Source organism: Aplysia californica, unplaced genomic scaffold (genome assembly GCF_000002075.1).
Source record: "Aplysia californica isolate F4 #8 unplaced genomic scaffold, AplCal3.0 scaffold00162, whole genome shotgun sequence".
Lineage (NCBI taxonomy): Eukaryota > Metazoa > Mollusca > Gastropoda > Aplysiida > Aplysiidae > Aplysia > Aplysia californica.
This window is the reverse complement of record NW_004797432.1, coordinates 13,755-30,658: the sequence shown is the minus strand read 5'-3', so window position 1 is coordinate 30,658 and position 16,904 is coordinate 13,755. Positions and strand designations below refer to the sequence as shown.

At 40.2% G+C, this 16,904-nt stretch overlaps 1 protein-coding gene and 1 long non-coding RNA gene across 2 annotated transcripts; one reads left to right on the top strand and one right to left on the bottom strand.

Annotated features, from left to right (window-relative positions):
* Positions 1-339: 339 nt before the first annotated feature.
* Positions 340-5,506, bottom strand: LOC118477637. Its single transcript, XR_004858509.1, has 2 exons — positions 5,360-5,506; positions 340-555 (listed from the first exon to the last, which is right to left on the bottom strand). It is a non-coding gene; the product is annotated as an uncharacterized LOC118477637 (long non-coding RNA).
* A 233-nt stretch (positions 5,507-5,739) lies between these two features.
* Positions 5,740-16,444, top strand: LOC101845920 (NADH dehydrogenase [ubiquinone] iron-sulfur protein 5). The gene is made up of 3 exons (XM_005097695.3): positions 5,740-5,875; positions 13,163-13,373; positions 15,588-16,444. The coding sequence occupies exons 2-3, from the start codon at positions 13,179-13,181 to the stop codon at positions 15,681-15,683; spliced, it is 291 nt and encodes a 96-aa protein (XP_005097752.1). The 5' UTR covers positions 5,740-5,875; positions 13,163-13,178; the 3' UTR covers positions 15,684-16,444.
* The last annotated feature ends 460 nt before the right edge of the window (positions 16,445-16,904 follow it).

Genomic DNA, 16,904 nt, shown 5'->3' with positions numbered 1-16,904 from the left:
TTGGAATAAACCGATACATGTCTTGAGTGGCACTTTTTATGTAATTTCATCAAAAAGTAGTGATTTTGGGGAGACAAAAATATTTTGACAAGCGAATGAGTTAAAATTAAATACCACTCTATTACTAACCATTCAGTTTCCTCTTTGTGTGGTTTCTTACTGTTGATCAATCAAAATTATCATGTACTAACCTTTCAGTATCATAGAAAAATGCACTTTTTGATTACTAATAGGGACAATAATAAAGGCACTGATACATAATCATGGGTGACACACCATGCCAATTCATAGAGGACAACAAGAATGTTCCCTCACAAAATAAATTTCCCACTGACTTACCGCTTCTGCTTCTTTCCTTTGACCGGAGGTAGCTTTAGATCAGGAACTCTATCGCTGTCCGAGTCAGAGTACAACAGGTTCATGTAGTCCTGAGTATTCGTTTTCGCAGGCTTCCCATTCCAGGCCATTTTTTCAGTAACACTTGTCATTTAATTTTAAAGACGATAATGGAGTCCTGAAAACCGCTCAGCAGACAATCTCAGTCATCAAGATAATCTGAAAAAGAGGAGAAAAAATTAAGAGAAACCATCTGTTTAATGTCATATATGTGCACAAGTTATAATGTTTCAATAATTGTTATTAAAAACCAATCTACAAATAGAAGAGTGCAGCCCTGATTAACACTGATCAAAATCAAGTCTCTGATAATATTATATGGGTAAGCCATTAAATCCATTCTGTCCATAAAATTGGCAGTTCACTAATTTAATGGTTTGAGTAAAACTGATTTATCACTGAATGACCTAAAACTTTTTCTCTGTAATACTTTTGTAGCAATGCCAATGGGGCTTGCATATATGCGACGGAATATTGGTCTCCGCTTACTGAAAAATAATCAAATAAGAAGAATTTTTTGGAGGCCAAAACTAAAACTAAAATCAGAATATCTTTTGAAAGGATTTAAAATTTGATTTAAGTACAATTCAAACTTAGTTTATTAAAAAAATCTCTTCTTTTATTTTTTAACTGCATTTCGGTGATCCAAAACACACAGTTTGACTGGTAATTACAGTTGAGAATTCAAAAGTAAAGCACCTATCAAGTTTGTTGCGAGTTTTTTTTTAACCCTTGCTGAGAAGTATACCAATGACATATCCATCAGTAATATTCTCCATTGCATTTTGGTGTTTCATTTTATAAGATACATCTTTATTGTCCAGATCCTGGAACATTGGATTGGTGTTTCACCACGTGTACACACACATGCTCACACTCACACGCGCACACACATACACACACACACACACGCACACACACACGTACGCTTACAATCACATGTATAATATAAATGAGCAGCAATATAAACAATAATAATCGTAAGCTAGATACACACTCAATGTTATTTTGATGCAGGCTCTAAGGTCGTAAGTATACTAAGATGGTTGAGATGGAAGCATTTTGATAGATGATGGTAAAAATGACCTTCTATATATCTTTCTTTGTTACAGATCAGAAGCCTAGGCTAGGTCTTTTACTTCTGACTGATGTTTTTATTTGAGAGAACAAGGGATGCTTGTTGTCTAAAAAGATGGAATTAATTTTTTAAATGCAAGCTGTTATGTACAATTAATCCAAGTAGGGGAATGTAGATGTTGAAATAACCTGCACACATGGATTACATGACTTCTTGGGGGGCGGGGGGGGGGGGGGGGGGGAGGTGATGCCTCGACAGAAGTTAGTTTGAAAGCCTGTTTTATTATGATTATTGTATTAGGCCTACTTTTTCACATAAATAAGCAGAGAGGTTAATAAAAATATGTTTGTGGTTCTTTTTCATTGTTTGTCATTTTGGTTTTCCATTACATACGGGGAGCAAAAATGTTGTTTAAGTACAGCTACATGAAAAGATTCCTGAGTGTAATCATAGTTCCTTTCATAGAAGTAAGTGTAATCTAGGCCTACTGCTTGAAGTACTTGTTCTAATATGGTCATTTTTAAGGACAAGCGGGCTAACCTAGATTTCGGGGGTTTCCAGAAATCTTGACCAGCACCAAAAGTGGGCATTTCCCTACCTATAGAAGAAGTTTGGTTTCATTGGTGTGTATATTTGTTTGGTTATAGAGAAAACTCTTATTGTTTTTTAATTAAACTGAACAATGGGCAAAAACCTTACCTTCCATTTACTCAAAACTATTTTTCGGGATAGCCCACTTGTCCTTAAAAGCGACCATACATCACTGCTCTGATAATTACAGAACTAGAACTTTTTAATAGTGTTCTGTAAGTGAGCTTGGTGTTCAGATGTAGTCAGTAGCTTACACATGATAATAAAACAGTCATGATACTGTCATTTCATTAACACTGGCCAAAATCTAAACTGTTCTTTGACACTTCCATACCTCTGACAAGCGGATAGCAAGAGAATGACAACTAAATACCATTGGCCGATATTTACAGAAACAGCCATCCTGTTTGACGTCATTGAGGGATTCCCACTTTGTCAGTCATGGTGGCAACACGACCATACGATGGCAGCCTGCCAACTGGGATTATTTTTTTGCAACTTGCAGAACTGTTCGGATCGGTTTTGACTGTGATTGTGCAGCACCATCTACTGCCCAGATTGATTCTGATGCTGTACACTACATAAACTGAGAGGAAGAAGAAGACTAAAAGTAGGCCTACATACGAAAACAAGCTCCAACAAAGTTCAACAACGCAGTGCAAACGATTGACCATTTCGACCCTGATTGTTTCCTTTTAAGTTTTGTAAGCACAAGAAATAAAGCACTTACAAGAGATTGGACTCAATAGGACGATGAGCTGCAAATGGAGTAGATTTAATTCGAGACTGCAAGCTTTGTAAATTAAAACTGCCAGGTGCAAAAGCGAGCATACAAGGGGGAACCACTAGGAAAGACTCAAAGAGAGTAAGCTTTGAAACTGCCAGTGCAAACCACGCGCTATGCAAAATCATCACTATTTTTAGTCACGATCTGATGACACGGCGGGCATCCCCCTTGTGAGGTCAAACAAGATGGCAGTTACAATAAATATCTGATAATGGCACTTAGATTTAGATTTATATATATATATATATATATATATATATATATAAGTTGTCGTCCTAGACTCTAGCTATCCGCGTGTCCCTGTGTCTCATGTCAACCACCAGTTTACGTTTAACCCTCGTCCTGCCGGGGCCGGATTTATGTCGCCCGATAAGCCTAATTCAGCACCTCGCCTGCGTTCTGGTCCCGCGTCAATCTAGCCCCTGGCTCAGCGCACGTGCGCCGACCACCATCTTCCCTTGAATTCGGGTCCCGAGTTGGATCCGCATTCACGTAGCTCAAGTGTGTGTGCGTCAGTCTGCTTGAATTTGTGTGCGTTTGTGGCCATCTTCTAGAACCGCCTGCGTTGGTTCGTAACCAAGGCATACATCTCATTCAAAACATGCCAAGTTGGTAGCTCTAGATGTTCACCCAATGAAATTATAGAAGAAATTGACCCACTTAGACATGAGGAGCTCAAAAGGATAGTCAGGAAACAAGACTTTCATTTTTCCATACAAAATCTTTCAAATGAGCTTGATTTTGTATGAAATGATACTACCTGATAAAAAATAAGCCTGTAATTTTGAATACCATTGTGCAGGCACAAAGAAAAATTTGAGGACAAAACACTCGGAAATTGACCTATATTATCCCCTTTCGAACACCAAGTCATTCATAACAACAAGAGCGTCTAGAAAGGAAATTCGAATGGGCTTAACTACTCGTAATGTCTTATCAGCTTATGAGAGGGGGTTATTGATGTGTTTGTAACACCTTATTTAATAAAAAGCTATGAGAAAGATAGAGCATTATTTTCATAGTCGATTAACACACTCCCACAGTATTTATGGCAAAAACACACACATTTCCCGGTGCGCGCGCGCTGTACACCAACAGTACACACTGAGTGACCCTGGCGGCCTGCCCAGAACGTCCGACGTAATCGGTTGCTGATAAGATTCGTATCTCAGCACAAACGCAGGACAAGGGACTTCCTCTCTATTATACTATAGCCTATTATTTGTTTTCCTTAAGTCACTGCGTCTTGTGATGATGTTCTCTTACTTACACAGGAGTGAACCCTCATAATTCGTCATATCATTTGAAGGGCTACTGCAAAGTCCCTCTTAAGATACTTTTTTACCTGAACAACACTATGCTATGTCCTAGCCTCAAGTCATTTACATAAAAATTGGAAGAGGCTAGCCGTACTTAATGACGGCTAGACTGGCAGTCTAGCCGTACTTATTCTTAATATATGATGGCTAGACTGACCATTTACAAAAAAATAGGCCTACTGAATTGTAAATATACATTTTTAGTGTGCAGTACCTAAAGTATTTGCATTTGAGACGAAACCAGGTGCCTTAATGACAGTGCATGTATTTTAAACCTCCTGTTTTCTAATGTTAATAGGGCCTAAGATAAGTACGGCTAGACTGGCAGTCTAGCCGTACTTAAGTACGGGTAGACAGCCAGGCTAGCCGTACTTAAGGACGGCTAGACTGTCAGGCTAGCCGTACTTAATATAGATGGATGAATTGTAAATGAAATTTTTAGTTTGCAATGCCTAAAGTATTTGTATTTCAGACAAAACCAAATAGTCCAAAAGGTGCCTTACTGACTTGCATGTATTTGAACCTGAATAATTACTAGATCTAGATCTATTGAGACCTGTGTACTAAACAGGCTTGAGTCGATAGGGCCAAACCTAGATCTAAGTACGGCTAGACTGGCAGTCTAGCCGTACTTAAGTACGGTTAGACTCTCAGTCTAGCCGTACTTCGATAAAAATTTGCTTGCAACGTCACAGAATCTGCAACAGATCTAGATCTAGATCTAGCAATAATCTAGATCTAGATCTAGATCTAGATGTAATGCCAATTCTGAAATTTTGACCCTAGGCATAGATCTACAGTCAGTCAAGACAAATACTTGAAATACAGTAGACAGGCCTCTAGAGTAGAGATCCACTCTACATGAAAAACATAGAGTAGTCTCATCATATAGTCTAGTAGAAGTAAGAATTAGAATCTACTTTGTGAAACATTAATGATGTTACAAGCTTATTGTTACACTTTCTGACAGGTCTGGTTTCCCTCACCAGAGTCGTGAGTATGGCTATAATTATGACGAACTGATGACGGTGCTGATAAGGGGATGAGACGAAGATGGAGAGAAAAAGACAACCGACCATCCCATCATTCATCAGATCATAATAAATTTGTGAACTGCAGAGCAAACTTCAGTTGACAGTAGATTTTACGGCAATGTTGAACAACTAAAAAAGTAAGAAGGCTACTCACTTGCCAAAGAAGCGCTAAAGTTGAGGGGTATAAAAGTTTGGAAAACTTTTTTTTTCACCAGTGGGCTCTTCTACAACAAGTGATTTTAGTGAAGACAAATATTCAGTTCATTCATCATCAACACAATACACACAACACACACGGAACCAATAGGGATCGGCGTGTGATGACAAACCAATAAACTTTTTTTACAATTGAAAAAAAAGTAATGAAGCAGTCAACGTTGGGAATAAAAAATATTAAAAGAGAGAATATTGTTAATATACTTTTATTTTCTCATATTTTTCAATAAGACTTTGACTTATAAAATCTTGGAAATATTTCACTGAACAGCCACAGATACGTCGATACTAAGGGACATCACTCCTAGGCCTACCTCTCAAAAGACGGAAGTGAACTGTAGCTATCCTGACTGAATCTCAACAAAACATTGACCTTCGCAATCTCGAACACTGCACCTCTCTAAATTCCATATCCTCGTTATTCAAAGGCTACTGTGAAAGAGACTAATTTGCTGTAAGTTTATTTGCGGCCTCTTTGAACATTAGCAGACCACCACTAGATCTACTCCAGTAGAAAGGGGTGGGGGGGGGGGGGGGTTGCACCTGCACACCCCCCCCCTCCCCACCAGTGCACCAGGACTAAAGCCTAAAGCTAAAGTAAAACACAAAAATAATAGAGATCTTACTGTAGATCTCTAGAGTACATCCTGTGGTGCGATATACAGTAAGCGATCTTTTGTGGATATCTCTGGAAGTTACAGGTCGATCTTCATGATTTTTTCACCAGAAGTTAGAAAAACTTCCTCTCTATACGGTGTAGCGCATTACTGTAACAGCAGTTTAAAATTTCTATATGTTGTGGTGGTGTTTGTTTGGTAACGTGTGTCTGGTTTGGTGCGCAAGGTTTCTGGTTTGGTGCAACATATCGTCTTGTTTGGTGCGCAATAGTACCATGTTTACAGCTCTAGATCTAGATCTAGCTCTTTTCTGACACTTTTCATCTTTCTCTATCCTTGCTTTGTCTTCTTTTCCTTGCAAGAAGTTCCTGTACTGACCATAATGGAAGGCCAAGGTCAATTAGCCTTAGGCGTGTTTTTTTGGGAGCTGTGCGCCCCCTGACAGGAGATTTCCTTACACCTTGTGTATGTGTTTTGATAATGGATAAAAAGAAAGGTGCTGTGGACACAAGAAGGGGAAAGAAGAAAACAAGAATAAGACTATACCTAGACTAGTATTTTAGAAGGAAAAGGACAAAAAAGAAGAAGAAAAAGACGTGAAAAGAAGAAATTGAAAAAGAAAGGTGCTGTGGACACAAGGAAGTGAAAGAAGAAAACAAGAATTAGACTATACCTAGACTAGTATTCTTTAAGGAAAAGGGCAAAAAAGAAGAAGAAAAAGACATGAAAAGAAGAAATTGAACATTTTGGAGATTATATTTCCATATTAATTAATTTTGACATGAATACATTAACTTATCATCTTCCAATGGCAATATAATGCATCCAAATGGAAGGAAAACAGTCTGTTTCAGTGCACAATGCAGGTCATAGAGAAATAACTTAATAAGTAAAACAAACAAAGGGCCTAGAAGCCACACTATCAATGCCAAATAGCAAAAAAGCCGATATTGCGCACGAAACGGACTGCCCAAATTTGGTCCTCTTCAGTGCGCAACCCTATCTAACACGTTCCTGGGCATTAAGAAGCAGCCTGCGATAGTATTTATCGATTCTAGTATACATTCTACGATACATTAGAGCTAGATTAGCTAGATATGTGCTAAATAATCGACTACTCAAGCTCTTAGTAAATTGATCGATACCGGTTACGAAAACCATTAATATGAAGGGGCAAAACTTTCCGACACCGTAGAATCACGTGTGTTGACAGGAACCTCCAAAACGAAAGTGAAATAAGCTGCATTCTGCGCATGCTCACAGAAAATGACCTCGTTTTCGCTGTTCTTATCCAAAACAAAGCAGGAGACCGGGGGTTGCGCACCAAAACAGTAGCGCGGTGATGCGGGCCTACTCTAGATCTAGATCTAAATCTAGATCTAGAATCTAGATTTAGATCTAGATCTAGATGTAGATCTGGAATTGGTGCCAAAAAGTATTCCCGGCAGGTGGTCTGCTAATCTTCAGTTGGCGCTTTTTCGGTTGTTCCCACCCCGCAGCCGCAATTGTTGTTATTCACTGGTTTTAGATCCAAGAGTAGAGGGGGGTTTCTTCAGGGGGGCTTCAGTTTTACCTTATTTACTTACTTTAGGCCTAGTTTATCCAAACCATGAGTAAGAGACAAAGAATTATAGTAGTGTAGCCTTAGTATAATTATAGGCAGGCGCTATTTGCAATGCCACATTCTGAATAGATCTAGATCTAGATCTAGCTCCCGTGCTATTTGAAACACTGCGTTCTGAATAGCTCCCATGCTATTTGAAACGCCAGCATTAGACTCTAGAATCTAAATCTAGATCTAGAGTCTAGTAGCCATCGTTTCTACGTAGTTTTGCCTGTATTGTGGAAGCTTTCTCTGTTTCTTGATTATAAACCTCCTAGGATTTGACTCTTTTTTTATGACGTCTTATTCCGATCAATATTTGGTAGATCTAGATCTACTTGTTTACTTTTGTGAAGGACCGGCATCACTGCACAAGGGGCATCCCCATAACTGCTCCATCCCCTGAAGAAGCACATCTCGAAGTGTGTAGATGCTGACGGTTCCAAGCAATGGTTGATTCCACAGCCTTCTGCTCCTCCCACTAAGTCTTGAATTTCTACAGGCTCCCCATCCAATTCCAAGCTCACGAAGTCGCTCAAGATGATGGTATTCTGACTCTTTTTGTTCTTTTTCTCGTTTTTCCCTGACTGAACGTACAGTTTCAGGTTTGTCAGGGCACAGCTTCCCTTCAGGTCTTGCTTTCCCAGCGAGCTCATCAGGCCGCTCATTGCCCTTGACTCCAGTATGGCCCGGGGTGAAGATCCATGTGGTCTTTTTCATCCTTTCAGCTCTAAGGTTCCCACTCTCAATCTTCCTCAGAGTTCTGTGAGAGTCTGTGACAAAGATCACATATGTGCTTGTCGAGTTGTTGTGACCCATTTGAGAGCCTGAGTGATTGCCTCTATCTCCATTTTCATGCTAGATGATGTCATATCGTATGCTCTCTTCTGTTCCTGCACCAATCTGCCACTCACTCTTGCTGAGAAGCCCCATCCAGATTTTTCCCCTCGTTTTTATTTAACAGATCCATCCGTGTATACAACAACATCACAGTGCCATGAGTTTTTTTCAATCAGTTGTCGTATCTCAGCATCTGTCGCCCCCTGCGGTCACTCTCTACATTCTCTGTTCAGCGTAATCACTTCCTTTCCGAAAATCTTCCTGCTTGTCTCTCATTCATCTTATCCATTCTTCGCCCCGCTTTATATCTTCCAGTGGGCAGACTTCCTTGATGGTGTTTTTAGCTTCAGCCATCCAAGAAGCTCCTCGTCTTAGGCGATTTCCCTTGATTGCTCCTCAATGGCTTCGTGAAGTGGGTGTTGCTTTTCGGCCGCCACCCTCATGTACGCCCTGACCTGAGCCACTTTGTGTCTGACCTGTTTTCCACTGACATGAGCCCCAATACATGTCTCATACAGATAATTGGCGTCCCTGGTTCAGCCTTAGTATGATGCGCGTGGCTTTATTTTGAACTCGATCCAACTTGTCCAGTTGGTTTTTGTGAAGCGCATAATCGATTACTGCTAAGACCAGCTGCTGATACATAAGAAGCGGTAACCTTTGTTCCATTCCTGAAGCCGCCATGACCTTTACTGCATTCAAGCCCTTCTTTGCCCTTTCCACAACACCGTCTATGTGATCTTTGAAGGAAGGATAGACAGCGATTGAAAACCACTCCCAGATACCCACAAGCATGAACAATGTTGCGAAGATCAATGGAACACATTTGGGTGTGTGTGTGTGTTTGGGGATGGGGGGGGGGGGGGCAGAAGTGAACACTATCACACCTTCCCTTCACTTGTTATAAATCGCACTGTCAACCTTCATTTAATTGCATTATAATTGGTTCCTCCCAAAAATAAAAGGGTAGATTACTTAGGATCTCTAACACTCAAGTCAAACCATTTCAGTGTTCACGTTTGAAAGTATATGAGTTGGTTTGAATAGTATCACTTACTGCTTAGATCTACTGATCATATAATCCTCGAGGATCGTAGGGGCACTGTATGATAGAGAGCCTCAGCAGGTGCCTCCACTGTAACCCGGGGTTTTTGAGTTTGGGCAAAGGATTTCTCTGTCCACTATGCAATGTTGTCGGTCCATCTCTTTCTTTGCCTTCCATTGAATAGTATGTATGCTGGCCAAACAATCCTGACACAGCTGAAAGGTGTTGAATTAGCTGTGCACCTACACAGCCTATTTTTTTAAGCAAGCTCCTTCCTCAGCTCTGGCAAATCGGTCAGTTGTTTAGTCTAGTATTTTTTTCAATTGTTTCAATCACTTGCTCCTCTTGTGTAGTCAAAGCGATTAGTTATACCTGCGAAAGCTGACCCCTTCATGCTGGTTTTTCTTTCTCTTTGCATTTTGCTTTCACGTGTTGCAACTAACTAGTTATATTGCGTAGTTTCGTAGTTTCAATTGCTATCAATTCACTGTGATGACGTCGCATCGTGAAAATTCACTCAGAAACCTGAAGCCACTCTTGCACCTCAGAAATACAATAATACTCACAGACATGATTGCACATACGCACACTGGCGCGCGCGCACACACACACACACATGCACACACATTTATAGTGGGTGGTTGGCGGGTGTTCTGGTGTGGTTTGCTCCTTCTTTCCTATCAAACTTCTATCGTCCTTATCTCCCCTCCTTCTATTTTATGCTTGTTTCTCTCTTGTAACACCTTTAATCTTCTGGCGCTCATTACAGATCTATTCTACAAACCATACTGAAAATGTTGGTATATAATACGTTGATATTTATTTGAATTTGTGGCCCCAAAACCTTTTAACTGCCCACTAGTCATCATCTCTTTCGCTCTCCCGAAAAAAAAATCGTCCACAAGCCGAAAATAATACGTTGCGAATGAGTTAAAACCTCTACTAAAACTATTTTAAAAAACAACACACTTATATCATCTGTGTCTCTCTCTAACCATGTATCTGCCAAATCTGCTCAAACGCTTCTTTTGTCTGAAATTATGATGATAATAATAATAATTGGGGATACTATACAGTCAGAAGGCCCCACTATAACAGTCTTGGTTATTACAGGATTTCTGATTGTAATGCCTGCATCTGATCTCTTGTACTGTAAAAATGTTATTTTGTAGCAGGCATTTGGACAGAGGTGCAAACTTACGTGGCAAATTGCAGCTACATGACCCACAGTAGGCCTGTGTTGATTGTTAACACATTTTATAATTTGTGAAGCAGCGTGGTGATATCAGGTGCTCGTCAAAATAATGAAGGTGAAGAAACTGGCATTTTTCCGCTGGTTTGGGAATTTTTATCGATTTTTGGTTTTTCGGCTCAACACTTTTCATGCCCGTTAAAGAACACATTTCTGTGTGGATTTTACCGAAAAACGTTAAAGGCATAAAAGATGTAAATTTTAGGTTTCCACGGACTCTCAAGCTTAGGAAATGACAAAACGACGGCCATTTTCTTGCTAATTTCACCTCTGAAACCAGGCGACCCCCACCTCCTTCAGTCACCAATATCTTGACATGTATCCAAGATAAATGGATATTTTTTTCCTCGAAAGCAAGGCAAATGGACAGGCTTTAAGATGCTACCAATAACTCTATGTTCAAAAATTGAAGAGCGCCTGATTCCACCATGTTGTGACACATTTGTCTTATCATCTGTGCTGGGGAGAAGGGAAAGCCAGATGCACTTTAGTGCTGACGCAAATTAATCTTAAAAATAAAAACACCTTGGTCTGACTCCACATAATCACATTGTCTCCTCATAGGATGGTCAGACTTGTATTTATTATGGGAATAAATGATTGAATGATCAATGTGGCTTCCTTTTTCCAACTGGGGTCACTATTTGATTAGGAATAGTGAAAATAGTTGTAAAGCACACAGAGCATGCTGCAGACCCTGGTAGTTATACCATCAACTTTGGGACTAGCGTGAAGCTGACAGAAAATTGGGCTTTTGATCATGTCCTCAGTTAGATAGCATAGACTGTCCTATGTCCAAGGGAAATAATACTGCTGTGACTAGAAGAAGAGCAATTATTACAATGAGTTATTCTTCTTTAGTCCAAAAATTCGGATTTTAGTGTTTAGGATTCCTGCATTGTGTGACGATCTCTACTTCGCTTTGACAGAGCTATATAATATGTGGGAGAAATGGTAATTGCTGCTGCAGGAGCGGATGCATTTGTTCTATGTAGTGGCCCCGTGTGGCCCCCAGTGTATTTATGTGGCATTTTTGAGGGACGGGGGGGGGGGGGGGGGGAGTTTTACATCAGGTTAGTGAAGACCTTACAAATTAGGCAGATGATCGTTTAAAGGGGCAAATACATGTGGTATGATTATAATATATTAGGGTTTGGCTGTACGTGACTCAGTTGAAATTGTCCAAGACATCCATCCTTTGTCTCTGTCGAGGAGAAAAGTGGTTGACTTAAACAGGTGGACATCTTGGACAGGACAATATACTTGTAAGAAAATGAAGAAAACAAGGGGGCTCTCATGGCCTAGAGGTTAAGGTGTTCGCCTCTCATTCAAAGGTTCTGGGTTCGAATCCAGGTAGCGACGGGGAAAATTTTCTTCTCTAAAATTATCTCCTTATAGTCCTTTCCCCTCTTTTCCTACTCTCTGGCAATGTTCTGTCGTCTGCTTTCGTCTCCACTTTTTTGCCCCCACCCCCTCACCTCCTTTGCCCCCTTCTTTGGGCTACTGAGTCTTCTTCTCGATCGCATCATCTCCTGAGTCTTTCTGCAGCCTTTCTACTGCTTCTCTTTGGCTCCTTCTTACTGCTGTCTTTCAGCCACACCTCAGATCTACTGATAGGAAAGATCTACACATAGCCTTCTCCGACAAGATCCCTTGGTGGTCGTAAATCGATAAGAGGAGGCTTCGGCAGCCACCCGAGCTAAATTCAAAATTTCATGCCAATTACAAAATGTTAAATGTGTCCCGCACGCTCATATGACCTTATATATATATGCAGTTGCGAGCGCTGTAAAACACGTACCCAAAAAAAAAAAGAGAGAAAACAAACCAGTACCTTTTCTTACACTCTGAACTGATGGTATTCGCAGGCTTAGGAATACTGTAAGGCCCATAATAAAGTCTATAATGGTGGTTTTAAGTTGTATTTGGGGGTTGTTGTTTTTTCAAAGGGATGGCGAAAAGGGAGGTTTGGGGTTGCATGAGGATGTCTTGTGTCTGTCTTTTTGTGTGTGTATATTTAAATATGTTTTGTCTGTCAGTGTTTATGTATTTGTCTATCCATCTGACTATGTGTTACCATTGGTGTGTGTCTTGTGTCTGTTTGTGTTTATCTGTTTATATAGTTCGTGTGTATACTTTCTTGTCATAGAAATTGGTAGTCTACATGTATGTGTAGTTAGGAATGTGTTTGTCAAGTTTATTTGCTGGCAGGAATATTATTTTTGTGGTTATATTAAGTTTTGTTTTTGTCCAGAGGTAGAAGAGGTCTTCACACAAATAGTGGGATTTTGTTCAAGTTAAAAAGTCCAGTTCTTATTTGTCAGGCTACAATTGGAGTTGGAGTCCTGATTAAATTTTTATGATAATTTAATTTTTTTTTCCAGTCTTTTTTCACCAGTCATGCCCACCCTACCAATAATCTACACCCCATTCACGAAGCTGCAGGCTGGATGGGGCACAAGACAAGGTTCCACATGTGGAGAATTTGAAATGGATTTCGTCCGATGTGCCAGTCGAGTGGGCATGAACAAAGCAAAGTTTGAATGCCTGAAGGAGATTGAGGATTTTCATGAATGTCTCTGGCGCTCCAAACAGGTAATGCTTCTGCTTATGTAGAAGATAAGAGAGTCTTGTTCCTCATATATTCAATAACCCATTGGTTTAGTAGTACGGCCTGGCTCTCCTGCCAAAGTACCTAAAATTTGCTTTAAAATGCCGAAATGGTTAAGGGATGTGGGTTGCACTGGTTTGCTCCTTCTTTCCTATCAAACATCTATTGTCCTGATCTCCCCTCCTTCTTTTTCGTGTTTGTTGCTCTTTTGTAACACCTCTAATCTTCGGCACTTGTATGACCTTATTGTGTTGCAAGTGCCGTAAAACTCTTACTAAAACTAAATGGTTGGGGAATATGTTGATAAACGTAGGCTTTTGCGTTGGGTTTTCATGCCCTTGACCTCAAAATAGATTGTGGACTGAGTGCATTGTTGTCTGGAAGAGGCAGAAAAACTTTGAGGTCCTATGTGTTTGTTCTGAACACTCGCCCATTGAAACTGAATGTCAGTGACTTCTTCTGGGGTGGTGTGTGTTGTTTAGGCAGTGGTCCGAGGGGGTGGAGGGGGGGATATTATGCTCTCAGTCTATGATGTAGAATGGCAGTAGGAAAGAAGAGGTTACCACCGGTACTTTTTGCTAAATAAAATTCAGTTTGTGAAGGGAGTACCCCTTTTTCTTCTCAGCCAACTAACCAGCTTGCTAATTTCAAAGGAACATTCGTTTCCCCCTAAAAGTACATCGGAAATTAATTATTATGTCATCACTGCTGTGATGAGTAACTTAATTCCATTTTATCCTACTTTACAAGGTGATTGAAAGGCTTTGGAGCAACTCATTTTCTTTCAACAGCAATATTTTGTGTGATTGAATCTGTAATTTGTACCATTCTCATCTTCCTAGGGAGAGATGTAAGGTGGTTTGTATCACAACAATGTCCTAGAAAGGTTTTTAAAAGACACCTCAACAGTTTTTTTACGGGCATTCAAAAGTAGAAGAAGAGCATGTCTCCCCAGTGCAAAATTCTTAATTATCCTAAGACTGAGGAAACAGTCAGAATGGAATTAAGAGAACCCTGAAAATTTGTTTCATAGCTGCTGGAAAGGTAACAGGCACTAGGTTCCAGTTTTAAAGTACAGTGGAACTGGGATTCAACGAGCTCGGATTCAACGAGAACTCGGATTCAACGAGATGAGACAGATTCCCCGGGTTTTTTTTCTTCTTTAAAATCAATAAAAATAACCCGGATTCAACGAGCACTTAAATCAGCGAGCTCGGATTCAACAAGGTCGCTTTCAGGGTGAACAGTCCCCGTAGACGTGGCTTCGCTCATTTTTCTCCCAGAACGAACTTTATCTATTCCCGGAAACCATCAATTGTTCCTGCATTGTGAACCATGAGTCACTTAGCCGATTGCATGCGACCAATCAGCGGCCTTTTTTCATACCAACACATGCGTGGTTGGCACACGCACGTGTATACTCTGGAGTGTGTCGGGGTCGAATGGGCGGCCTGCACACATGTGGCTGTGTGTGCATGTCGGGGAGCGGGGAGGGGGGCACTAGCGGTCCGGGTGTTGAACCTCGCAGATACAAACGCGTCACAGTCTTTCTTTTCCCCTCAGCAACTGATTTTTATTACAATGATAAAAGCTAGTCTTAACGTAGATCTACGTAATGAATTGTGCGCTGCTCTATGGAATCAAAAGTTGCTGTATGCTTGGCTCTACACAGCAACACAACGTTTTGGTAAACAATCGAGATGACACAGGCATGTGCATTTGAACGAATCGGTCTTTTTATTGCACAGCTCATAATTTAAATATGCAGGCATTTCAGGCACTACTTGTGACTTCTCTTTATACCTTACTTGCTCAGTGCCTGTAATTATCTACACAAAACCTCATGTTTGCTATAACGAACACTCGGATTCAACAAGATTTTAGGTCAGGCCCGACGACCTCGTTGAATCCGAGTTCCACTGTATAGCCATTTTTACTTGCTAACATATGGTGCACTCTTTGCTAGAGTCGAGAACCTTTAGTGGACTGCCTGTAACTTCTAAGATATGGCTGGGAGGAAAGAAATATTGTTATGCTTTCGTGCATAAATGGGAATAGATGAAAACTGTCCATTGCCCAGTATAATGTGTGTTGACTGGGTCCACATATAATTATAATAGTTTTTAGCTGTAGTAGTAGTAGTAGTAGATTTGTTGAGAGCATAGTTTTAGTAATTTTTTCTTGTGGATTTCTTTCAGACTCAGCGCACTGACATAATGGAGGCAGAGAGGAAACGGCAGAAGAGACCATACATAGAGCCTCTGGGCAAAGATATTCCAGGAAAAGAATATTAATAAAACCGTTGACATTAAGATGTTGTGACAGGTCCGTGAATACATGAGATAGATGTGGAGAGTTGCCTTCTTTGTGTATCTCTAAATAATTTGTGGATGTGAATGAGTACTGATTTTGCCGCTGGGTCATTGTTTGTTTTCTCTTGATTTTGTCTCTACATTATATTTCAAGTAAAGAATTTTATGAAGCTCTGGTAAACTTAAAACAAACGAAAAAACAGTCTTCGTTGTCTAAGTTTGTATAAAAAATTTGTTACAGTACATTTTAGCTGCAGAACATTCTTATTGTTTGGGAGATTTTTTTTTTACAGTAATGATATTGATAGGTAAGAAACGATTGCAGTTGTCGTAATTCCTAACATTTCGTTTGTGGCCTTGATTCTGTTTGGTTTACCTTTGAGTACTCATGTGTGTCGCTCCCTTGGCTAAACTGAATGTCAGGCCAGTCTTTGAATTCAATCAATTTTTTGTAAATATCAGTGGGTGGGTGGGTGACGGCTGCTTTGGTGTTTTTTTGCTGCTTGCAATTGTAGTCTGTGTTTCTTTCCTGTTGTTCTAATCTCTTGCCAGGTTCATCATCCTGGTCACTTGCCATAGGCTGTGGCTCTGTGACATTGTATTTGTCTATAAGTTTGTGCAAATGTATGTCTGTTTTTACATGTAACGTGTACATAGAGAGAGTTTGTGATGAAGGCTTGTATCTCTGCATGTCTTTCTCTTAATTGCATCGAAAGAAGTAGAATAAAACTGAAAAATATGGAGTTAATTGTTTGGGTTTTTTTGCACATTATTTGTAATACGAGACCACAAGGAACCTGGAGAAGAGTCACAGAAATGGATGTACAGAAAAGTGGGAAGACGTGGAGTGACATCAAGCGACTAGCTCAGGATAGGGAAAGGTGGAGAGTGTTTGTTCGTGGCCTATGTCCTGATCCAGGGTGAGAAAGGCAATGATGATGATGATGATTGGTAATACAGGAGCACAGTTGTCTCAATGTCTCCAGTACAAAAGGATTGTGAATTGTAGCCAGTGACACTACAAGATAACCATGTCATGAATGTTGATCATTTTTGGGGAGTGGAAAAATGTTAGTCCTTTCAAAGACAACATCAGCGCGGACAACATCAAGCCGAATATAATACATTATATATATGAGATGAGGATTCCTCTCAAATGCGCTTCAGGATGTTTGAGTCCACCGGGCAGGTTGTAGCTGTTAT